The sequence below is a fragment of the Gigantopelta aegis genome, chromosome 3, assembly GCF_016097555.1.
Source record: "Gigantopelta aegis isolate Gae_Host chromosome 3, Gae_host_genome, whole genome shotgun sequence".
Taxonomy (NCBI): Eukaryota; Metazoa; Mollusca; class Gastropoda; order Neomphalida; family Peltospiridae; genus Gigantopelta; species Gigantopelta aegis.
The window spans coordinates 11,642,163-11,668,304 of record NC_054701.1 but is presented as its reverse complement, the minus strand read 5'-3'; the positions used below and the strand labels follow the sequence as shown (position 1 = coordinate 11,668,304).

The 26,142-nt window shown below is 36.3% G+C and overlaps 1 protein-coding gene across 1 annotated transcript in view; it reads left to right on the top strand.

Annotated features, from left to right (window-relative positions):
• Positions 1-5,027: 5,027 nt before the first annotated feature.
• The window catches only part of LOC121367522, a 44,897-nt gene continuing 23,782 nt past the window's right edge, over positions 5,028-26,142 (top strand). The window contains exon 1 of the mRNA XM_041491747.1: positions 5,028-5,351. Within this exon, the coding sequence (XP_041347681.1) occupies positions 5,340-5,351 (12 nt within the window). The 5' untranslated portion in view covers positions 5,028-5,339. The remainder of the gene's footprint in view (positions 5,352-26,142) is intronic.

Genomic DNA, 26,142 nt, shown 5'->3' with positions numbered 1-26,142 from the left:
ATGTTCCCCATATCAGAACTACCAACAAGGTCATACATTACCATATAGTGGCTGTTTGTTTGATGGCCATCTATTGTGTGGATGACCAAGGAGTAACAATGTGATATGAAGTTTTATTGGATAGTATGGTGCATCTATCTTTCCAATGTATTGTTTAGAGTTCATAAGTTACACTGGTCTAGTATAGCTTTTCATGGTGTAAATGACCTAAATTATCAAATTGACTTCAAACCAAGTTTGACAAAATCTGTCACTAGACTTGTTATGGTTCACATATTCACTTCTAGGAAATGGTGAAGAAGTAAAACAATATACCGTATATGTTTAATGGTAAGCCTTCTGGCTGTATTTTGTCCATGTTATTTTGTAATATTGTGCATCGACCTTCCTTTTGGGACATGGATGTATAGCGCAAGAGACAGCCGGAGTGAATTGGTTAATGAACCACCTGTTCGGACCAGTACTACAGCCAGATGCGGTCATATAGCACAAAACTGAGAAGGAAATGTTCTCAATTTTGGAGTGAAAATAAATGCGTATATAATGTATGTTCGCAATGGTGTATGTTGTTAGTGCCAACGAGAACCCGTTATATTGGCAATCTTCGTTTGAAGTTGGACAATTTAACATGGGTTTCAATGGCAGATGACATCTGTGTAGTGAGACCTAAACGCAAAGCTTTAAACTACGTGACACCATTGTGTGTGCTTTGGCAAATCGTGATGACGTCATATTTAGTACCTACAAGGTGATTGGTTTGTTGACGTCAAATCGTCCAATAGTAGGGTACGTTAAACCATAGCCCGAGTACTCTGATTGTAAGAGAGCTAGACGGACATTTGGACATAAACACGCTCTCATTACAGTCGGAGACCAACCTATGTCTTTTTTTGGCAATTCCTGACTACCTAACGGTAGGCAACGAGTCCCGCTCTAATACCACAACAATCCTATGTTTGACGTCAAATACCTTTACATCAATAATTTTCGAGTTAAGTGATACAAAAAAATCCACATATTAATCACTAATACACTTACTACAGAAAGAAACCCGACAGCACCCACATTCAGCTACGTTTCGTGACACACCGTCGCAACAATTGCAAAGCTCGGCGATCTATTTCGAGACGTAGACCACGTGATCGCGCACTGGGCGATTCCGCCTTGTGCAGCAGTTACAGGGGCCGTCTCATATCAAGCGAAGTTACAACATGGAAGAGTTGGCTAATGCCGTTTTGGATGAATTTGGATTTCATTACGTCATTAAACCAAAACAATTACACATTATTGATTCCATTTTGAATTTGAAGGATACATTTGGGGTGTTATCGACAGGATACGGCAAAAGTATGTGCTACGTACTGCCTCCTCTTATGAGACGACCCCTGTAACTGCTGCACAAGGCGGAATCGCCCAGTCTCGAAATAGATCGCCGAGCTTTGCAATTGTTGCGACGGAGTGTCACGAAGCGTAGCTGAATGTGGGTGCTGTCGGGTTTCTTTCTGTAGTATGTGTATTAGTGATTAATATGTGGATTTTTTTGTATCACTTAACTCGAAAATGATTGATGTAAAGGTATTTGACGTCAAACATAGGATTGTTGTGGTATTAGAGCGGGACTCGTTGCCTACCGTTTGGTAGTCAGGAATTGCCAAAAAAAGACATAGGTTGGTCTCTGACTGTAATGAGAGCGTGTTTATGTCCAAATGTCCGTCTAGCTCTCTTACAGTCAGAGTACTGGGGCTAGTTAAACCAGTGCATGATAATTTCTCAGTGAGAAAATTTTCCCCGGAGACAATAAAAATCAAATTATCATGCATTGGTTTAACGTACACTACTATTTGACGATCACAAACCAATCACCTTGTCGGTACTAAATATGACGTCATCACCATTTGGCAAAGCACACACAATGACGTCACGAAGTTTAAAGCGTTTGTGTTTACGTCTTTTTGGTTTCAGTGTTAAACTTGTAATAAAATGCTAGTTTAATGCAATACATTATATATTTTGTTTTACAGAATATATAGAACTTTGGGTTTTGAAAATTGTATGTGAATCGTGAATAAAATACAAAGTTAAAGCAATACCCAGAACATTAAAGTAGTTTTCGTTGTTTCTGTATACATGGACATGTAGCCGATGTAGACTATATCGAAAATAAAGACTTAAAAAAAAAAAAAACCCAAATAGTTGGGTAATAAATAGAAAGAAAGAAAGGAAGAAATTTTTATTTAACGACACACTCAACACATTTTATTTACGGTTATATAACGTCAGACATATGGTTAAGGACCACACAGATTCTAAGAGGAAACCCGCTGTCGCCACTACATGGGCTACTCTTCCGATTAGCAGCAAGGGATCTTTTATTTGCGCTTCCCACAGGCAGGATAGCACAAACCATGGCCTTTGTTGAACCAGTTATGGATCACTGGTCGGTGCAAGTGGTTTACATCTACCCATTGAGCCTTGCGGAGCACTCACTCAGCGTTTGGAATCGGTATCTGGATTAAAAATCCCATGCCTCGACTGGGATCCGAACCCAGTACCTACCAGCCTGTAGACCGATGGCCTGCCACGACGCCACCGAGGCCGGTAGGGTAATAAATAGAATAACAAACTCGGTACCAGTTATTATCAAATTTATGTCCCTCGTTAAATAATTTTCTCTCGGGACATAAATCTGATAATAACAGGTAACTCGTTTATTATCCTCTATTTATTGCATATCTATTCAATCTTATTATAGTCATAAAGACATTTTGAAACCGTGTGATAAACTTATTTTTGTATCGCACATATGTGCGATCTGGACCGGAACTTTTTAAAGGGGAATTCCCTTTTTCTTTTTACTGCAGTTAGCGCCTTTTATTTACTGACGTCATATATGATTTACAAATGGCGTCACATCGTATTTGAAACATTACACAAGATTGCCGAAAAGTATGATTCTTAACGTAAATCCATGAAAGGAGTTTTGATCATAGATTTAACAATATGTTTTTATGACGTTAAATTAAAAAAGGATGGTGTCGAACATATGGTTAAGGACCACATAGATATTGAGAGAGGAAACCCGCTGTCGCCACTTCATGGGCTACTCTTTTTCGATTAGCAGCAAGGAATCTTTTATATGCACCATTCCACATACAGGATAACACATAACACTGCCCTTGATATACCAGTCGTGGTGCACTGGCTGGAGCGAGGAATAGCTCTGTGGGCACACCGACGGGGATCGATCCCAGACCGACCGCGCATCAAGCGAACGTTTTACCACTGGGCTACGTCTCGTCCCTCTTAAAGGGACACACCCTAGTTACGTTTATTTGTTAACCATTACGGCGTTGTTTTTCGCTATTAAACCCCATTTTTCACAAATAAAATTGCATTTTACTTACATTTTATTATTTAGAATACACATTTCCATTCACCTGAAGTGCTTTTTAGTAATCCTGATATTTGTAAAACCACGAAATGCATTTTTTGCATTTTTTCACAAAACGTGTTGTCGAGAAAAAACCGTTAAGCAAGCGAGGTCCAATCTATTTTTAATGTCACAGACGTTGGTATATCACGTGACCGTTATCATTTTGGTTCGGTTTGTTTTCTCGTGCACGGTTCGCGCAATCAACATCCGATTTGTTGTTGTTCATTTGTGAGATTTTTCTTCATTGTTCGTGAACATTTTCAGTAACAATAAAGTTCAGACAAGTAAGTGTCTCAATACAAAACGTTACAAACCCTTAAAACCAATAATTTTGCTAAGTCTTACGATATCTGGAGAGGGGATACAACCAGGACAGAACAGTTGGAATATGTCCAGGAGAGGTGAAAGGAACGCACCCCAAGTCTGTGAAATTTGTCGTGACGTAGGCATTGTTGTGCTTCTACCGGTGACATCAGAATACTAACTTTCAAAATTATTTCAAGCAATTGGGACATGGGGATTCCCATGGTATTTATCGATATAAAACCTGCTTTTTTACTCCATTTGATAAAAACGTGATCTAAGTGTGTTACAGGTTTGTAGATTAACCAAATTATAATTTATTTTCGCTGGATGGAACTAGGGTGTGCGGCTTTAAATTAAAAAACGTTTTTGTAAAAGAAAAGAAGATATGTAATAAATACAGAACTTCACATACGTTGTTTTCGCTTCCTATTCAATGCACTCGTTTAGTATGCGAAAGAACATGGTACATATTTTTGCGCAAAGTAAACTTGTGCAATAAATAGGAAGCGAAAACAACGTATGTGAAGTTCTGTATATTTATTATCCATATGGTTTAACATAATCGAGTTAATAATAATCATACGAAGCACACGTGTAATAAAAAGTGTAATGACGTAATTGTGGAAAGCGACGTCATAACATGACGTTGCTTCTCCAGTCCTAGATCAGACTCTGCATTTGAAATATGACATCATTTTGTCATCTCCTAGTTGTGGCTGAAACATTTTGAGTTGGGTCTTGTTGTTCATAAAGAAAACAACAATAATAATATGGATAATAAAGAAATTATTACACTCGCGTCGTGTGTGAGTCGTACTGATTTTACGAAACTCGTTTCAGGATTCAAGCATTACCCGCGCTCTTCCTCGGGCAATACAAAAATCCTGACACTCGTTTCGTAAAATCAGTACGACATACAAGCTCGTATAATAATATCTATTTATGTGTATGGCGTGTCATGATATTTAGTAACCCAATATGCCTACAGGAGAAAAAATTTGCGTTGTCGCTTAGTCGTGATAATTTTGTAACATTTTCGTATTGTCACGTCCATACATGTAGGCCTATTTCGTATTGTTTAGATAGCAACAGGGCAAAAACGCGACATGGCACAAATCAGCCACCATAGTCAGGACTGTTTAAAATGTTGCTTGTTAACTTGACCTATATATCTGGGCAGCATGACAAAATGTCCTGTAACGTCATGTCATGTTGATTTTTTTTTTTTGGGGGGGGGGTATGTTTTTCAATTACTGAAGGCTTTGAAATTTACAACGGAATGATTTATTATTAAAGCATTTGACAACATAACTTCAGATGCATTGATTTTCATTGTTCAACACAAAGCATTGTCTGGCGTGTTGCCACGGTGAAAACCCGCTGGAACGGGGAACTTTGTTATTATAATTAGATGTAGTATTCAAGCCCCGCCCACTGAATGTTTAGCTGTTGATGCCGAAAACAGTTTTTTCCTTCTGACGTCACGTCCGCCGTGTATGAACTGTCAATAACACCGCCATGGAGGACAGACGAAGTGCTGGTTGAGAATAAGTTTACACATATCGAAGACTAGATCAACACTAGTTGACATTCTTACAAAATGACTAGAAAGGTAGGTTTTAATCGATCGTTAGTAGTGGACATCACAGTATCAGCCGTACCGTTATTGAGCGAAATGGCTAAGTTACGAACAAAGGTGCGACTACCGAGTCCCGTAAACCCGCCGAAACTTAATCGGCTTTGAACGTATACACCGTAACGACCGCTTCGTTGTCAGTCGCCGATGTTTACGTACTGGGTGTTATCGCGACTGTTACTGCGACTGATGTTTAACAGAATCTTTTAAAATATATACGTCGTTTTTTCCGTAGCAGTAACAATGTGATGGTTTTAATTAATATTTAATGTGTAGTTTACGAGTTTCGTTATTTTTTACTTTGTAAATGTAATGGACCCTCGGCTGGTGAGGTTAGTTTTAAATTTAGTTATTTTATTATAGCGATGGATCCAGGAAAAAAATGGGGAGGGGGGTAAAAGGGCACCAGCAACTAGTCAAAGGGGTACTTGTAAACAAAGAGGAACTTGAATATATTTTTCAAGGGGGATGGTACACCCCTTCCATTTACCTGTGTATTATTAATGTTTAAATAACACTTTCATTGGCATGGTATATAAGTGAATGTTTAACAACACCCCAGCACAAAATGTAGGCGATTGGATAAGAACCTTTAACCCTTTCTGAATTACCACCTGGGATGGCTGTGCATGGGGTGGGGTTGGATGCGCATGGGGTGGGGTTGGATGCGCATGGGGTGGGGTTGGATGCACCCAACACTTAAACTACCATGAAGTCTGTACCAGACAGTTCTCCACCAGCTGGTCATTACTGTGCTGAAACGACTTGAGTGCTCAGGAGACACGTATACAAAGAAACACAAACAAACAAACAAAAAACTGTTGAATCCAAATTATTGATATCTAAAGCCTACCAGAATTAATAACATTGGGTGCGGAATGAAGGCAATTTGTTTCTGTGGTAAACAAAAGAAGAAGGTTTAAAGTATAATATGCATTGGCCATAAAACAGAAATTAATATTAATAGCACTGGTGGGGAGGATGTGGGAGCAGCGATGTTTTTTAAAATATATTTATATGTGTGTGGGGGGCCCTCACCCCCATTTTTGGCACCTTCCTATGCCCATGAATAGTATATGCATACACATGTATAATAAATTTACCCCCCCCCCCCCCCCCCCCCCCCCCCCCCCCCCCCCCACACACACACACACACACACACAAACCAACCCTAACAACAGTGTTCGAGATTAACGGTATCCCGATATCCCGGGGATACCAGAATTTAATTTTGATTACCAGACTTCAAGAACCCAGTATCCCACCAGGATGCCATATAATATTAAATTCTCAGGTGGGATACCAGATTTTGAAATGTTAGTATCCAACTGGGATACTGTTAATCTTGAACACTCATAAAGTAGACCCACTAGGCATCAAGTAATACTTATGGTATCACCCACCTCCCCAGTGTGATCAGTTCTGGGGAAGCTGTAATTTAAGATTAATTTCACAAGTCTCAGTACACATAACGAATACAAATGGTTAATACTGGAAAGTTGAAGAAACGTCTGGTAGGATATATATATACTCTTCAAAAGAAGAAACGCAAAACCACATTGTCGTAACATTTGGAGAATTGATTTAATTATTGAATGGTGAGTCCGATAATTACCAAATGTTGCAGGATTGTTCACAATTCACTCTAGTCCATTGTGAGTAAGTGATAGGACACACCACCAAGGTCAAGGTCATCTGGAGTCAATACCGGGTGTGGCCTCCGCGTGTGTTGACAACTGCCTGGCACCGCCTGCCCATTGAAGCAACCAGAGTACGGATGGCGTCCCGGGGGATGGTGGCCCACTCGGCCTGCAAGGCTGCTGCCAGCTCGGGCAGGGTCTGGGGCTGTGGTTGTCGCTGTCGGAGGCGTCGGTCCAACTCGTCCCATAGATGCTCAATTGGGTTCAAATCCGGTGATATCGATGGCCAAGGAAGGACATTAATGTTGTTGTTCTGTAGGGAAAGCCGTTGTGAGACGTGCTGTGTGAGGCCTGGCGTTGTCATGTTGGAACACTGCGTTGGCGTTGGCCATAACTGGAACGATGTGTGGCCGGAGGATCTGGTCAATGTAGCCCTGTGCATTCAGGTTGCCCTGCACGTGGACCAGGTCAGTTCTGCCCAGTGTGTGAGATGGCTGCCCACACCATGACACTATCCCCGCCGAATCTGTCCACTTCCTGCACGCAGTTTGCCGCATAACGTTCACCACGACGCCTATACACGCGACATCTTCCATCATGACGTCGGAGCAGAAATCGGGACTCGTCACTGAACCACACCTGTCTCCATCGCAGTTGAGGCCATTGTCGATGAATCTGGCACCACTGCAGTCGGAGTCGACGGTGTTGTGGTGTTAAGATGACACCTCGAACTGGACGTCTGGCACGAATTCCTACCTCACGTAGGCGTTCCGTATGGTCTGGTCGGATATCCTGCGCAAAACCTGGTATTGCTGCGGCTGTGGAGGTGGCAGTAGTCAATCGTTCCCCGGAAGGTGGCGTACCCGGATGTATCGGTCCTGCCCGGGGGTAGTGACCCGTGGTCGACCGGATCTAGGGAGGTCACGTGTTGATCCATGTTGCTGGTAACGGTCCCACAGTCTGGAGATGGTGCTTGGGGACACATGGAATGCCCTGGCAACGGCCGTTCTGGATTCGCCTGCGTCTAGTCGGCCGATGGCATTGTTTCTCTGCGGTTCACTGAGACGTGGCATGTCCTGGATTGTCAACTGTCGGCCAGATACAGAGGCCAGGCAAGCGAACACCCTGCACTTTTATACTGTCGGTGTTCATGTTGCACGTGCAGACAACGCACGTGCAGTGGTGACATGGTTTGCACGTGGCTGCGTTTTTGCGAATATTCACATTTTGGAACTTTATTGTACAGTAGCTGCATTTTATCGAATGTAACCGTGGGAATGTGTTTGGGACATGCAATGACCTTATATTCACAAAGCATGAACCGGTAGGAAACATAAAATCGGAGTTATAACCCATTTGTACCCTTTTGCGTTTCTTTTTTTGAAGAGTATATATATAAGCATCTGTGTGTTGGGACATGAGAATGTTTAGGACTTGGTGTTACTGTATATTGATATAGTCTATGCAGACTGATTGAAGAATATTTGTACAAACAAGTATATACTCCCAACCCCATTCCTTGGAAAGTTCCTAATTTAATAAAGAATTTTCACCTCTCTGTTTTTGTTGTTGATATGTGTTAGCAATGTTTTATGTCCTTCGTTGTTTACATCTCAGGGTTGAACATTAATGCTGGCTAATTTTTATATAATACAGTACTTAGGTTGTCATAATATACCATTCTTACGATATGATATGTATTACGATACATCGCCCACAATACCTGATTCGCTGTGTTTTCACTGTAAAAAAACCTAAAATCTGAAGCTTAAGAAAAATTATTTTAAAATACGAAATAAACATTTTAAAAGTGAATCACTGATTAAGCAGTTTCAATGCCACACCATGGACATACTGACATTGTAGAAATAAAATAAATACTCCTCCGTACAAATTTGTGTTGGCAAGTCGATACAAAATTAAAATAGGAATCAATACATGGTCAAAATATAAATTGATACACAAGCAATGGTATCGTGTATCGAATCATCAGCAGTAGTATTGTGACACGTACCTGAATGGGCCACCGAATCCAATATTAAACTTCAAACCATAAATAAACATATTTGGTGGAATTTACAAAGCCTGTTTTTCTTAAATAAACACAGGTGTTAAAGCATTATAAATGTAGGTAATTGCAGGTATGTGAGACCAAAACAGTACGTATGCTTCTGAGAATTATAAATGTGCATAACCCATTTACACAAATTCCACGTTACGTGTGTTACACACTTCAGACTCACTTTGGGTGAAAATGTGTGTAAATTAGAAATCTATGAAAGGGCTCCTGTTATAGCCTACTGATTAGTAATAATCCTACTTTAGTACTTCACAAAATAAAACAGGAAACATTGTCTAAATTTCAATCATATTTGTAATGGTTTAGATTTGCTTGTGTTACGTGTGTTACATTCGCATGACAGACATTTTTCTATCAGAATTTGGAAATTGCCAAAGTTGTGTGAGTTTACAAGTGATAATAAAATTTTGTATGTTGCTTTTAATCACCAAAATGTAAGTTAATATTTATCAGGAAAAAAAAAATCTTATTCCTCAGATATTTGTTTTCCAAATCATTAAAATGTAGTGTTACGCGTTTGATTTCAGAAACTGAACATTAGCTTGGGTGCTATCGCAAACAAATTTTATTTATTTTACTGCCTTTTGTGTTTAGTGACTGTTAGTAATGTTTTTAGCAGAAAAGTTAAGTATTCTTTTTTCAGGGGTGGATTTAGAGGGGGTTAGCACCACCCACCTTTTTTCAGTGGCAAATATCACTCAAGGAGTATTGCCTGTTTACTCTCACTCATACTTGTAGTACTAATATTCCAGTCGGTGCATCCTGAACCCCCTTTTACAGAATCGTACATCAGATGTGTCGAAATAAGAAGGCAACTGGTAAATTTCATTGGCTATTGCAGCCTTTGCATAAAATGTTATGTTTTATATGTTTAATAGTAATCTGATCATTATATATTAAAGATGAATTACATTGTTTAGGAAGACATATATATAAAGAAGATACATTTATAGAGGTGCTACCTATATTGAAAAATTAGTTACTGGTAGGATAGGGGTAGTGTTTCTGCTAGAAATACATTTTGGAGTATGGCACTATGGAGTTAAATGCAACCAGTCAACAAGGAATATGGGGGTGGGGGTGGGGGTGGGGGGGTTCTCCAGAAATAAAATGGGTTACATTTAGGGTTACAGGTAGTACTAAACCAAATAACTTCCGGCTGGGTCAAAGTTCGAGGTGCACCGAACTTTTGATAGAGAAGTGAACACCACAAGTCCTGTGATTGGTTATAAATGTGAGTGTGTTGGTTGTAAAAAATAATAGTTTCATCTGGGTAAAAAAAATGTTCAATTTTATTTCATCTAGTACCAATGTGTCAAGTAGCCTTGTGCTTGAAACATGTATGGGGTACATGTAAAAAAAAGTACTCGAATTTTGTGCGAAACTAGGGTAGTCATAGATGCTACCAGTTATCTCAGAAACGAGCAGCTTGACCCCCATTTTTTTCTGATTCACTTTAAGTGTAAGGGGTGGTAGTATTTATATCCGTGGCGTTTATGTTGGTTGATATGTTGCAGGTAGGAGTTTTAGTCACATATGTTACTATTGTTGTCTGGGATTTGATTTGGTAGTATACACCCTATAGGGTTAAGAAAAGCATACAGTAATGATAAGAGTATATATTTTGTCAAAAAGTTAACTTAAAATTATAAAATCTGCAAAAAAGTTTGGGTATGGCTCCATACCTGTTTTACCCTCTGGTAGAAACCCTGGCAGGGTGGGGGTGGCAGAAGTCACTTGTAAGAATTTAAAGGAAGAGATCAATATATCATATGGATGTTGAACTGCCACATTTTGATGAATCTGTGTCCCTTATGATAAAACACTTCACTGTAGTGATTGGTAATTACATATAGATGTTGCAGGGCTGGAAGATTCCTAAGAGGGGGGCTCTCACGTTAGTAGTCGATTCATCAATTACAAAAGGGTAAATGAAAGTGGCCAGTACCAGTAGATACATGTACCATTAATTAAGTTATTTTTTTGTATGCACATTTAATCATATTTCTTCAATTTATGTCAATAAACAATAATTTATTATGAATGGAATCATGGACCAGTAGCATAAGCTAACATTTAACGGAACATGGTGTTTCTGAGACGAGGGGCGGGACGTAGCCCAGTAGTAAAGTGCTCGCTTGATGTGGTCTGGGATCCATCCCTGTCGGTGATTGGGCTATTTCTCGTTCCAGCCAGTGCACCACTACTGGTATATCAAAGGCCGTGTTATGTACTACCCTGTCTGTGGGATGGTGCATATAAAAGATCCCTTGCTGCTAATCAGAAAGAGTAGCCCATGTAGTGGTGACGGCGGGTTTCCTCTCAAAATCTGTGTGGTCCGTAACCATATGTCTGACGCCATATAACCGTAAATAAAATGTGTTGAGTTAGTCATTAAATAAAACTTCTTTTTTCTTATGGTGATCTTAGCACTAAAATCGCTTCATGGAATGGGGCCCAGCTCACCATAATTTTGCTCATGGTGAAGACTGAAAAACATGTTTGCAACCAGTTTTGTTCGATTGTAACACCTCAGCTATACATGTACATGTAGCTGTGTTCTCACTGAGTGAAAATTAACAGGTGTGTGACCCCCTGCCCCCCCCCCCCTCCTCCCCCCCCCAAAAAAAAAAAAATCCACACAAAATTTGAAAGTTTGGTTACCATAATATTGTATATTACAGGCCTCTGAGAATTGAACATGTGCGTAACTCATTCATCAGTTACGTAAAAACAAATTCAGTTAACCCATTTCCTTTTTGCCTAACCCATTATGGTGTTCTTCAATGCACCAGTGAAGAATAGGTTGTGCAAAATTAGATCTGTACGAACAAAATTATAATTCTCGCAGTTTTCATGGGTCTGTATTAGCCGACCCATTGGAAAGGCTGACCCCTTATTTTGCCCCTCACTATTTGGTACTAGTTATGTATAAGCTGACTCAAGTTTTCAACTTTACCTAGACTCGTAAGATAATGTCGGTTGTGAATTTGTTTTAGTGAACTGATCAAAGTACGAATATTACATTATTATAAAGATTTCAAGATGTATAAAAAGAACACTATTTTTTAAGTGACCCACTAATATACGATAACACTGCTGTTTTTTATTGTTATTCTGTTTTAATCTTCAAATGAATCGGTTCACATTGATACCACTAGGTGATCAAATATTTTAAGTAGTTTAGTTATTATAAAGGTGATGTAAATATTATTTAGCACCGAAGATAGATAATTATTCTGATTAACACTACCACTTCCATTGTTTTTGACAGTGGTGATATCCCTAATAAACTTAAATTTGTAATCTTATGTTAGAAGTGCAGAATAAACAAGAAAGTTTGTTTTGTTTAATGACACCACTAGAGCACATTAATTTATTAATCATCGGCTTTTGTAATTTTGACATATAATCTTAGTTAGAGATGATACTTGCTACATTGTTCGAGGCTAGAATGAGAAATGAGAGCGCTATACCTCTGGGCTGTGTTCCGTCTCAATAAGTGGTTTACTTGCACCGACCAGTGATCCATAACTGGTTCAACAAAGGCCATGGTTTGTGCTATCCTGCCTGTGGAAAGCGCAAATAAAAGATCCCTTGCTGCTAATCGGAAAGAGTAGCCCATGTAGTGGCGACAGCAGGTTTCCTCTCAAAATCTATGTGGTCCTTAACCATATGTCTGACGCCATATAGCCGTAAATAAAATGTGTTGAGTGCGTCATTAAATAAAACATTTCTTTCTTTCTTTCAATAAGTAGTTTCTGCTGGAGATTGCTGATACGTCAAAAAGTTAAATATTATTTGTTTTCATTGCTCAGATAAAATAAAAGGTTTATCAAAGAGACGAATGCATACAGTATGGGAAATAATAGAGGCTGTTGAAAATACTGGTTAGATTATGTAATCGTAAGCTATTGAAAATTGAAATATGGCAGATGTTTATTCCCAAGTGATGTGTTTTCGTACATGTATACTGTTATTTTGTTTATTTTCTCAGATATTTTTTTGTTGACTGTAGGCCTATTGACCGACCCCTCTTTTCAGGATGGTATTTAAAAACGTGGAAAGCTGGCTATTTGAGAACCAGGTGAAAAGATACTTGTTTCTTTTGATGTAGTGTAAAAAATAAAGGGGTAGGCAGTGGGGAAATTGTGAAAGGGCGTGTGGGATAATGCAAAAGTTGGACTTCGTGCATTGGAGAGGACTTTGTGCATTGGAGAACAGTTGTTTTATCTAGAGGCTTGACTCTTTAATGAAGTGTGGGTGTGGGATTAAAGAATACAGGTGTGCAATTCCATTTTGGTATTTGAATACCATTGTACTGATTCAGGGATTGCTCAGAGAGTGCTATTAAAACTTCTTTTTGTCAATATGTGCAAGCTTTATTCAAGATTTTGAAAATTACAAGTTTTCTTTAATTTAACCTGACTATTGGATTGAGTTGGACAAAAATCCTATACTTTTACTCACATGTATTCACCACACGTTTCAGAGATTGCAACGCAAATTTAAAACATTAAACAGTAGTTGCTAATAAATTTTCAGTTGACTAGAAATATCTCTATAATCAAGATTTTAAAGACAAAATTTCCCCTTTTAATGAATTTTTAGAGCAATTAATGTTTAAAATTATGCAAAAATTTGTTTATGGATTTACTTAAATGTGCATTTGTGGCCGGATGTCCTTATTATTACAGCCATTAATTAACTATTCACAATTACTGTTTTATTGTCCACAATTGTTTTGTTTTTTTTGTTGTTGTGTTTTGGGGTTTTTTATTTTTGTTTTCAGTGGGGGTGGGATGTAGCCCAGTGGTAAAGTGTTCGCTTGATGTGCGGTCGGTCCAGGATCCCCGTTGGTGGACTCATTGGGCTATTTCTCGTTCCAGCCAGTGCTCCACAACTGGTGTAACAAAGGCCATGGTATGTACTATCCTGTCTGTGGGATGGTGCATATAAAAGATCCCTTGCTGCTAATTGAAAATAGCCCATGAAGTGGCGACAGCGGGTTTCCTCTCTCAGTATCTGTGTGGTCATTAACCATATGTCTGACGCCATATAACCGTAAATAAAAAGTGTTTAGTGCATCGTTAAGTAAAACATTTCCTTCCTGTTTTTTAGTGAACTACAATTTATATCTTAATATTTAGTATTTTCACTTGTTGGTGCAACAGTCATATTTATTATCAAATTGCCTGTCACAATCGGCTATCATTTCCTCAAAATTACCACAACGTTCCACAATTGTTGTCAAGCAAAAATACTTGCTAACACTCACTTCTTCAACTCAAAATTCTCAGGTATTTCTCACACAAAAACACAGGAGTAAAGTAGCTATTTTAGTCTTATTTCCTGTTGTCTTATTATTTCCAGCCATGTAAAACCAAGGAACATTTTGTTTCAGAAATAGCTATAAATATTGCTAATCAAGGTTATGAAACCCCAGTAGTCTACACGTAGTATATATCTTATAGTTAATTGAAATTAGTTTGTCTGAAGTTTTCAGTGATTGTGCAGAAATATATTTCACAAAATGTCAACATATAGAAGTCGAAGCTGTCTTTACTGTTATTCAACGTACATGATGTAAATAATAGAAACTTTAAACAATCATAACATTAACTGTACATAAACACACTGCATGGTATTTGTGCAGTCTACTATTTAAATGTACTTCATGCAGTAAAGCAATCATGCAAACGTCAAGAAAAACAACAACTAATAGTTAAAAGTAAAATATGGGAGGTTTTTTTGTGTGTGTTTCTAGGATACTTTACATGTGTTAAACTAATGGTACGATAGCAAGTGTATCATTGGGGTAAATACAATAAATATTTAGATATCAAGCTTGTATTCATACAGTTAACTTTTAGATCTACATGTAAGCTTGAACTTGATGTGACAGTGCCATCTATTTGATAATTAAATTTATGGTCCTTTTCATAGATTCATTGCATTGTGATGGTAAAGGCAATGAAAATATGCCACTTGCAGTTGTATGCATTGCAGGTTTATAGTATTTCCAATTTTATTTTAAAAAATTATATATTGGTGAGTGATTTAGTGATATTTTTAAGTTTAAAGGCAAATAATTTTTATTTTAGGCCGTTTTGTCACTGCATGTGCTTTTTAAAAAATTGTTTGGTTATTGTTCAGAGTGGATATATTTTGGGTGTAAAAATTTAATCCACAAAGGTTTACTAACACATCTGCATGGCCAAATAATCCAGTAAATCCAGTGATAATGTTCCTCTGTCTGTCTGTCCCACATATATACATTTAGTTTGTGGACTTGCTTGAAGATACTGTTTTGTATTGCTTGAAGATACTGTTATGTATAGATTTATCATGTACTGTTACAGATCAAGTTTTACTTTCTTGACGATGTAGTATCATGTATCCATTTTAGACAGTACCAGTATAATGACCTTTGAATTTAAGAGATCATTACAGATATTTGTTTTCTGGACATTGCTTTTACAATGCCTTAAGATGCATGTATACATGTATTGAAGTGTTATTTTGTGTATAGCTTTATCGTGTACTGTTACAGATAAAGTTTGACTTCATGGTAATTTACCCATTTTTCAAGTTATGGACCTTGAACTTAGGAGATAATTAAGAACATTTGTTGCACCCGGTAGCTTGTGTATGTGTTGCTTTAGCAGTACTCTCGGAATGCTTGTTTACATTCAAAGCTGTTCTGTGGGAAATATTGCACCTCTAATGTAATGCCATTATTTGCCCATTTTGGGTTAAAATTGTCCATGTGCAGATTAAAAATCTTAGTGTATGCCTGTGCATCATTTTATAAAAAAAACCCTGTAAAATTCAAGCAATAGTTTGAGAACTGGAATCTGACTTAATTTTTAACATGAGTTCATAAATAAAACTGGATTTTTGTTAAACACGCTCTGTCACGGATGGTTGACCTAATTATTGACCCAACAAAGTATTATATGACTCTATACATTTGATTTGTACCTAAAAGTACTTTATAACCACCATATCACACTTATTATTGATATTTTATAAAAAATAATTGAATTATGGGTACGGTCCATAATTCTGAGAAAAATAACGGCTATTTGGAGAGCAGAGGTGTGACATATTATTTTGAGTCATGTGACAGGCATTTCCTGAATAACCGCAGTGCTAAAACGATTTACCAAGCTCGTGTAACGAGAACACTTGACCGTCCTCTGCGACGTAGGGTAAATAGAAAAAAAAACCCAATGAAAATAAGTTATTAATAAAAACATGTACTGAATGATATTAAGCTTATACATTAATTTATTTTAGTAACAGAAGCATGTTAAACATCGACAATCCTGACTAGTTAGGCCTTTGTTAGGTAAATTTATCTTTAGTCTTTTTTTTTAATAGTTCCATCTATGGATGTTTATTACAGAGCATGTGAAAATAATTTTAAATTATTTAATTAAACATCAAGCAAAATACCACATTTGAAAAAATAAATTCAGTAACTTAGTGTGGTATGACCAGAAAGCTATTTATGTCTAGTTTCCAAAACTGTTTACAATTTGTAGATATATACAAAGTCATTCAAAAGTTAGCCTATTTTAGCAGATTGTATTTTAGACACATCAAAACTAACTTTTTGTCAAAATATATGTTTTTCAATGTACAAATACATGTATCATATATGTCAGGGTTGAAAATTAGCAGTCGTCAGGTCGCCCATGGCGACCTTTATTGGCTATGGGCGACTAAGAATTTTATAAAGGTAGTCTGTTGGGCAACCATTGATTTTAGAGTCTGGCGTGTATGGCACTACCATTTAAAAAAGAAACGTACTGAAACTGAATCTAATGACCAATGTGACAAAACACACCACGTCTCTGCTGGCGCAAACAACAGATCTGGCAGGAGACGATATTATAGAACATGTTCTATATTTTGACAGTGCCAGACTGACCAGACTAGTGTCAGCTTCTATAATTTTGGTCTGCATGGAGCTGTAAACAAATATAACTCAAAATGTATTGCAGACACTTTAATTGTAGTTTTTTTAAAGAAACATTTTTATTTATAATGGATTTCCTTTTTCAAAAATGTTATTTGGGTTGGTATGGGTTTAAAATAAATTAATAATATGTTTTTTAATATGAAATTACATGCTAATTCATCGTTTTCCTTTTGACGCAAATGGACTATATATATGGTTATTATTATACATGGTTGTTATTCAACAAAGAAATTTCTAGTTTTGATTTTCGCTGTGCAGTTAAATTGGAGGGCTAGTTGAATTTGAGAAGGGCCAGTAAGATTTTTCTTCAACTGGCCCTGCTGGCGATCATGATTTTTATGTTAATTTTCAACCCTGATATATATATGTACTTTGATATACTGTGTTCAAGATCCAAAACAATATAACAATGAACCATAAATTTATTTTTATTAAAAATTTAATTACTGAGTAAAGGATTTCAGATTTATATTACTGATTTATACATGTAGTTATCTTAGCTTCATTTGAGTTAACTGAATTATACTGGTTCCAATGCTGAATGTCTAGCACAGCAGATATAACCCACACAAAATGGAGTCATTTTATGTCCCGTCCCGAATTTTAAAGGCCCATTTGAGACAATTAAAACAGTTGCCTTCAATATTTTTATGCAGCAGTGCACCTGACACCTACAAAACCAACCCAAAACCCCTGCAGTTTTGCCCAGTGGTAAAGCACCTTCTTGATGCGAGGTCAGTTTGGGATCAATCCCAGTCGGATGGCCCATTGGGTTATTTCTCATTCCATCCAGTGCACCACGACTGGTATATCAAAGGCCGTGGTATGTGCTATCCTGTCTGTGGGATGGTTCATACAAAAGATCCCTTGGTACTAATGGAAAAACTAAGCAGGTTTCCTCTCTAAAACTATACGTCAAAATTAATAAATGTTTGATATATATTCAGTTTTATTTTCAATGGCATATGACAAGATCTTAATCAATATAAACAATTTTATGTATGAAAGTAGCTAAAATGTCCCTCCATGAATGCTAGTCAACACAAAACCAACTCAACCCGTACCAACTCGCCCCAGTGTTTGGTCAACTCACCCCAGTGTTTGGACAACTCGCTCCAAACTTTACTCAATTAATTGTGACAAAATCAAAAATGGACATCTACAACTTTGGTATAATTTAATTTATTAATATTAGTGAAACTCTGCTGTTACGGCCACTTATTAAATGGTTTTATATTGGGGAGATCCTAATATCGGATAATGAACTGTCAAGCCTGAGAGTTTGTCCCTTATTTCTTTAAAGGAATGATCAGGCAAGGCTTTTGGACTCCGACTGGTGTGCATATTCAACAGTATTTAATGCACATTATTGCTTAAAATATATTGGTATACTAATTAATAAAATGGTAACTAAACAGTGGGGGGCGAGTCGACCAACCAGTGGGGTGAGTTGACCTGCTCCCCCCTCCATTACTGTTTGATTTTTTAAGTAAACTGATTCAATGTAACAAATTACTTTCAAGAACTGTAACACTAAAAATAAAACATTAATCATTATTCTTCGAGTTAGTTCCTAAGAGCCATTTGTTACTCTGGATCAGCTTGTAACAAAACAGTTTTTTCACCTGAAAAATATTTAAACAGTAGAGGTTTATATAGTTCAGCAATGTTTTGGTTTTCACTCAACATTAAGTTTCGTATTTAGATCCGTTTCGCAAACAATAACTCCCAGATCAAACACTTTGACAAACTTGGGTTTGTAGTTGCATCTATGTTCATTACAGAGCATGTGAAAATAATTTTAAATTATTCAGTTAATGTGGACAAAACAATATACATGTACCATTGAACCAAAGATGTTAAATTACACTGTTACTGACTATTGACATAATTATAAATCCATTTGCACTCATGTGATAGGCAGTTTAAGAATAAATCAGTCTTGTGCAGCGATCCTACTTTTCCTACGTTTTCGTACTTTTTTTGTTTTAAAATGCCGCGACTTGCTGTTACAGTCTGCATATTGCTTGTGTTATAAAAGTCAACAGTTATATACTCTCAACATTAAATTTACACCCTGAAATTTCTTGCACTCAAATGTTACTTTTGTCAATATTAATTTAAGTAGTACTTATATATGTGCTTCAATACTCAGAAAGAAAGAAAGAAATGTTTTATTTAACGACACACTCAACACATTTTATTTACGGTTATATGGTTAAGGACCACACAGATTTTGAGAGGAAACCAGCTGTCACCACATAGGCTACTCTTTTACGACAGGCAGCAAGGGATCTTTTATTTGCGCTTCCCACAGGCAGGATAGCACAAACCATGGCCTTTGTTGAACCAGTTATGGATCACTGGTCGGTGCAAGTGGTTTACACCTACCCATTGAGCCTTGCAGAGCACTCACTCAGGGTTTGGAGTCTGTATCTGGATTAAAAACCCCATGTCTCGACTGGGATCCGAACCCAGTACCTACCAGCCTGTAGACCGATGGCTAACCACGACGCCACTGAGGCCGGTCAATACTCAGATGAAGCTGTCTGCTGAGTACTGTAGTTGTAGCACTACTACATTGCATCTGTGCATGGGTTTTGATTTTTTTTTCTTTCTTTCTGTTTTTGTCTTTATGTCACATTAACTTTTACCTTAGTTTGACACCCAATAGCCCAGGTATCTTTTGTGCTGGGGTTAAATATTCAATCATTATTATAATTATTGTCTCAAATCATTGTTAAAATTTAGTAATTTGCTGTAGTTTTTGACAAAATATGAACTTGAATTTCAGCGTCAAAATGTCCACATGATGTGACATCACTCCTTATAAGCAGTTGGTGTCAAATTTCACAATATTTTAGTTTCCATCTCATTTTACATTAAAAAAAAGGCCGAGACGAAATGTGGTGTTGTAAAACATTTTAACCCATGGAGAGGCTCTATAGTGAACAAAATCTTTTTCGCACGTACTGCAGGCAGTCATGATGTTAGATCATGATCGAGTGTTGCAATGCTAATTTGCTGCCATACAGTGATACCACTGCTTCCAGCTATTTCCATTATTAAATGATATTTTTATATTCAATTTGTGTCACTGTAATATCTAGTCTCAGAAAATTAGGGACTAGTAACAATTTTTAAACTCAGTATAATTTGTGAAATTGTCTGTTAGACATTTATGATAGCTTGATATACTCAGGTAGCAATTTTTCTAATGTTAATATATCAATTAATACATAAGATTCATATTAGTTTGGATAACAAAAATACATGTACAAACTGAGCAAAACTTTCCTTAATAATATCATTTTTTTATTTAGCACATTTGTTTACGGCCAGTATGAACAAGTATAATTTTACTACGTATTGTTCCATGCCTACTTTTTCCTTCTATTTTCCTACTGTTTTTTTCTACGCCCATCTATGATGGGTCGTATTATGGTATGGTGCTGTCCAGATGTGTGTCTGTATGTTCATCTGTTAACTTTTCCTTGTCTGAACCATATCTTGCATACAGGATCATCAAACTTCACATGTGGGTCATTCCAAGCAAAAACATCCAAATTTCAGAAATCTTCCCTGGTGACCATCTCCGATTTTGATAAAATTTCACCCATGTTTGCATCTATATAAATGATGGATGCATGCAAACTTTTAAGTCCAAATGGTAAGTAGTTTTGAAATTATGACTGGTCAAATGCAGGGCCTGTTGACCCATTTTTTGCACTCGCGACTGTCAAGTGATTTTGGACGATTTTTGGAAGCTAGTAACTTTTTTAATTATAAAGATATCAAGTTGCAATTTGTTATATAAGCTAATTCATACCTGGATAATTGTACTCATTTTGTACATACATGTATCTGTCTTAGTTTCTGACCTGGAGATCGACCCCTAAAGTTTAGTTTTTTTATCATTCGGAAATGATATTTTGGGGGACTATATATTTATCACAGATACAAGCTGTTATTTAATTTGAAGTATATACCTATAGATGTTTCTTTAGGAGAAAGATTATCTGAATCAAATGAAATATTAATGTGTAGTTGGGGTCCTAAGTTGAGAAGAAAAACTAAATTGTGAAAAATATACCTGCATACCAGGGGTGGTTTGACCATGTGGGCAATTACCCAGCCCATGCAGGAGCTTTTAACACGAGTAACTCATGTACCAAGTTTTGACCTTGTGGCTCAACTCCTTGATAGTTAAATGAACTTTCATTTATAACCCCCGTACAAGAGCTTGTGAAATTGTCCAGTGATTTCAGAGGGTTTTTGGATGCTAGTAACTTTTTTAATTATAAAGATATCAAGTTGTAATATGCTGTATTAGCTAATTCATACCTGGAGAATCTATAATTGTACTCATTTTGTACATATCTGTCACAGTGTCTGATCAGGAGACCCCTAAAGTTTAGTTTTTTATCATTTGGAAATGATATTTTTTATCATTTTGTGGGACTATTACTCCCTGATTATTTAACACAGATACAAACTCTATTTTATTTGAAGTATTAACCTATAGATGTTTCTTTATGAGAAAGCTTATGTGAATCAAACAAAATATTAATGTGTAGTCAGGATCCAAAGTTCAGAAGAAAAAATAAATTGTGGAAAATATACCTGCATACCAAGGGTTGGTTGACCACATGGGCAATTACCCAGCCCCATGAGCTTTAAACATGAGTAACTTATGTGCATTTGCTATAAATATATATATATATATATATATATATATATATATATATATATATATATATATATATATATATATATATATATATATATATATATACCAAGTGTTTACTTTGTGAGTCAACTCCTTAATAGTTAAATGAACTTACATTTAAAACCCCCATACAAGAGCTCATGAACGATGTAAACATTTATATTAAACTAATTAGTTTACAAAAACTGCACTTTTTAAATTTTTAAATCAAAATGTATCCAGAAAGATCTAAAAAAAATACTGGTATGTGGTAATTATCCCCTAGCGATGAGTTGTTGAGGTGATATAGTCTTAATGTACACACATACTTGTTTGTACATGTATACATGTATGTAACGCACAACACCACCACTACCAATTTCATTTCTCATCTAATTTTCATATTTCACCTATAGGAACTTTTAATATGACTGAGTAACTAATATGAATTTACTATATGCATATATATGTATACATGTATGTACCAAATTTTTACTTTTAATTTGTGACTGGACTCGCCGATATTTTATGTAGATGAACTGCTTAATGTCATGTTGAAGTTGTTACAAAACTGAAAGTATTATTTGATTAGCGTCTAGACACTGGGTTACGTATTTTCATTTGTAATATGTTGTTTTGTTTTATGAGCAAAAGGTTTTTCTCACTGAAAAAAGACACTATACCATCACTTTCATGATCTGATTCCGAACCTATGGCCAGTTGTAGCCTGGGAAGTATGATTGCATATATATATTTATAACCATGAATGGTGTGTAGGAAGTATTGTTGAACATTATAATGATCAAAATGATATGCATGTTGACAATATGAAGCATTCCTGTGCAGGACTTCTCTCCTGGCCTTCAACTTCAGCTTTACAGAAAAATCAGTATTGCGTGCAATTTCAAGACATTATTTGTTTAATTGGTGCCCCTCAAATACAGGATGATATTCAGATTAAAGGCATCAGAAACGCTGCAAATCCCCTTGCACTTTCGCAACAATACTATGAAGTTTCGTGATAGTCAGTTCCAACGCCTACTAGTACTTCGTTTTGCAACTGCTGTTTATAATAGATCGCAATTTTAGTACAGTAATGTTAACAATAGCTGATAAAGAGTACCTTATACATATTCAGAAATGAATTTTAAGTTATTTTAATTTAATTACAACTTAACATTTCATTGATTTTAGTGTGAAATGTTTTAAGGTTAACAAATCTACAGCCCTAAAAATGATGTCAATAGAGTAGTGACATTGTATGCAAAACGACTCATCCCAAGGGGATAATTACCAACATTTAAAAAAAGGTTTATTTACCTATCAAGGAGTTGAGCCACAATGTTTAAATTTGGTACATACATACCAAATATGTATTGGTTAATCATATTAAAAGCTTATGGTGCTAGATAATTGACCACATGGTCAAAGCACCCCTGGTATGCAGGTATATTGTTCACATTTAAAAAAAATGCTCAACTTTGGACCATAACTACACATTAATATTCATTTGATTCATATAAGCTTTCTCATAAAGAAACATCTATAGGTATATTCTTCAAATCAAATAAAAGTTTGTATCTGTGATAAATAATCAGGAAGTAATCGTCCCCCAAAATATAAAAAATATAATTTCCGAATGATAAAAAGACTAAACTTTAGTGGCCTCCTGATCAGAAACTATGACAGATATGTACAAAATGAGTACAATTATAGATTCTCCAGGTACGAATGAGCTAATACAGCAAACTGCAACTTGATATCTTTATAATTGAAAAAGTTACTAGCATCCAAAAAGTCTCCGAAATCACTTGACAGTCAAAACTTGGTACATACATAGCATATGCACATGAGTTGCTCGTGTTAAAAGCTCATGATGTTGGGTCATTGCCCACATGATCAAACCACCCGTGGTATGCAGGTATATTTTTCAAAAAAAAAAAATTCTTCTCAACTTTGGACCCCAACTACACATTAATACAACATTTGATTCATATAAGCTTTCTCATAAAAAAAACATCTATAGGTATATCCTTCAAATCAAATAACAGTTTGTATCTGTGGTAAATAATCAGGGAGTAATAGTCCCTCAAATTATAAAAAACTAAATTTTAGTTTGAACTAATATAGCAAATTGCAGCTTGATATCTTTATAATGAATTAAGGTATTAGCATTCAAAAGGTGCCTGAAACCACATGACACAGTCGCAAATGTCGAAACCACATGACACAGTCGCAAATGTCAAAAATGGGACAACAGACCCTGCATTTGATAAACCATAATTTCAAAACTAATTAGAATTTGGCCATAAAATTTTGCATGTGTGCATTATTTATATGGAAGTATAAATTGGTGAAATTTTTATAAAACTTTGAGTTGGTGACCCGGGAACCTCTGGTTGAGTTGGCACGGAATGACCCCAGTAGGAACAACTTGGGATGGCAGTGTGTCACATACTATTACTACGTCACTGTGACCTACTTTTCATAGTCTACTGCACATAACAATAAATCCTTGTTCGGACCATATCTTGCATACAAATGCATACAGGACCATTAAACCTGCTTTTAGGAACAACTTGGGATGGCTGTGTGTCACGTACTATTACTAGGTCACTTTGACTTATTTTTCACAGTCTACTGTAAATACTTGTACATAATATCTTGCATATAGATGCATACTGGACCATCAAACCTCACATGTAGGAGCAACTTGGGATGGTGGCCATGTGTGTTACATATAATTACTAGGTCTCTCTGATACAGATAAATAAAATAACTTGTCAATATTTTGAACATCATATGGTTTTCCATCAAACTCCTGACGGGCGTGTCATGTACCTCACCGGTACTCTATTCATAAGGATGTGCTGGACAGCCTAAATAAATATGTAATGTGACAAAATGTGTCCTTTTCAATATGTTCCATTGTTGCCGGGCTTTCTGCCGGAAAATAATTTTAAGGTATATGTAACAAAACAGATCATAAGTACCCCTACATTTTAAACAGCTGTTCTCTTACTATAATCTTTCTTAAAAAAAAAAAAAAAAAATATGGATCATTAAAACACCAAGACTTTAGGGTATGTAATTTTACCCTTGGTACCCTGGCAGAAACCCAGGTTACCATTAATTTATTTTTATTAAGAATATAACTGAGTGATGTAATGCAGATTTATCAAGGGGCGGGACGTAGCCCAGTGGTAAAGCGTTCACTTGATGTGCGGTCGGTCTAGGATCGATCCCCGTCGGCTATTTCTCGTTCCAGCCAGTGGTCCACAACTGGTGTAACAAAGGCCATGGTATGTACTATCCTGTCTGGGATGGTGCATATAATAGATCCCTTGCTGCTAATCGAAAAGAGTAGCCCATGAAGTGGCGACAGCGTGTGTCCTCTCTCAATTTCTGTGTGGTCCTTAATCATACAATGTATGTCTGATGCCATATAACCGTAAATAAAATGTGTTGAGTGCCTCGTTAAATAAAACATTTCTTTCAGATTTATCATGTTGTTTTATATACATGTATGTTAGCTTGATTTCTGTTATACTCATTCCAATATTGAATTCCTAGCACAGCAAACATATGATACTTAAAAGTTGTTATAACAAAAACTTAATTTAATATGAACAATTAATTTTATGTATAAAAGTAGCCAAAATGTCCCTCCTTTACCATTTTATTTTGCCATTTTGTGTTCAACTTTTAAGTCCTAGATTGATGAAACTAATAGTTGTTTCATCACAATATTTGTGAAAAGAATTACAAATTAATATAATTTAATTTTATTTTTAAATGAACATCTTATAGATAAAACTATCATTATTAGTGACACCAAATATGTTTATGGTACATACACATGTAGGCAAGACATTTAATTCCACAGCATTCTTGTTTTTCAAAGGATTGCCACATTTTCGTTTATTACCCAATAGCTTGTGCTTCATTCATTTTGGGTTGTAATGTTAAGAGGGTATATACTGTACAGTAATGTTTTGTAGGTACTTTAGAAAACGTTTTTTGGATGTTACATGTCTTAAACTAATGTAGACAAGTAAGTACATACATATTTGTAAAAACAAAAAACAAAAAACATCTCCCTTTTTAGGCAGCAATGGGTTAGATGGTGAACTATTGGGCCTATATTCAAGCATTAAAAGATGGATAAGTTCCATAAATGTTTTTTTACATATTCCTAAAAATTCAAACAAATACACCATATGACAAAATCGTTTTGCTTAAAATACGTTTTGAATGTTATTGTAGTACAGAAACCATAGTACAAGTATGTTAGGATTAGCAAAGATTACACAAATTTTCACTTAACTGAATAATTGGGTACATGTATG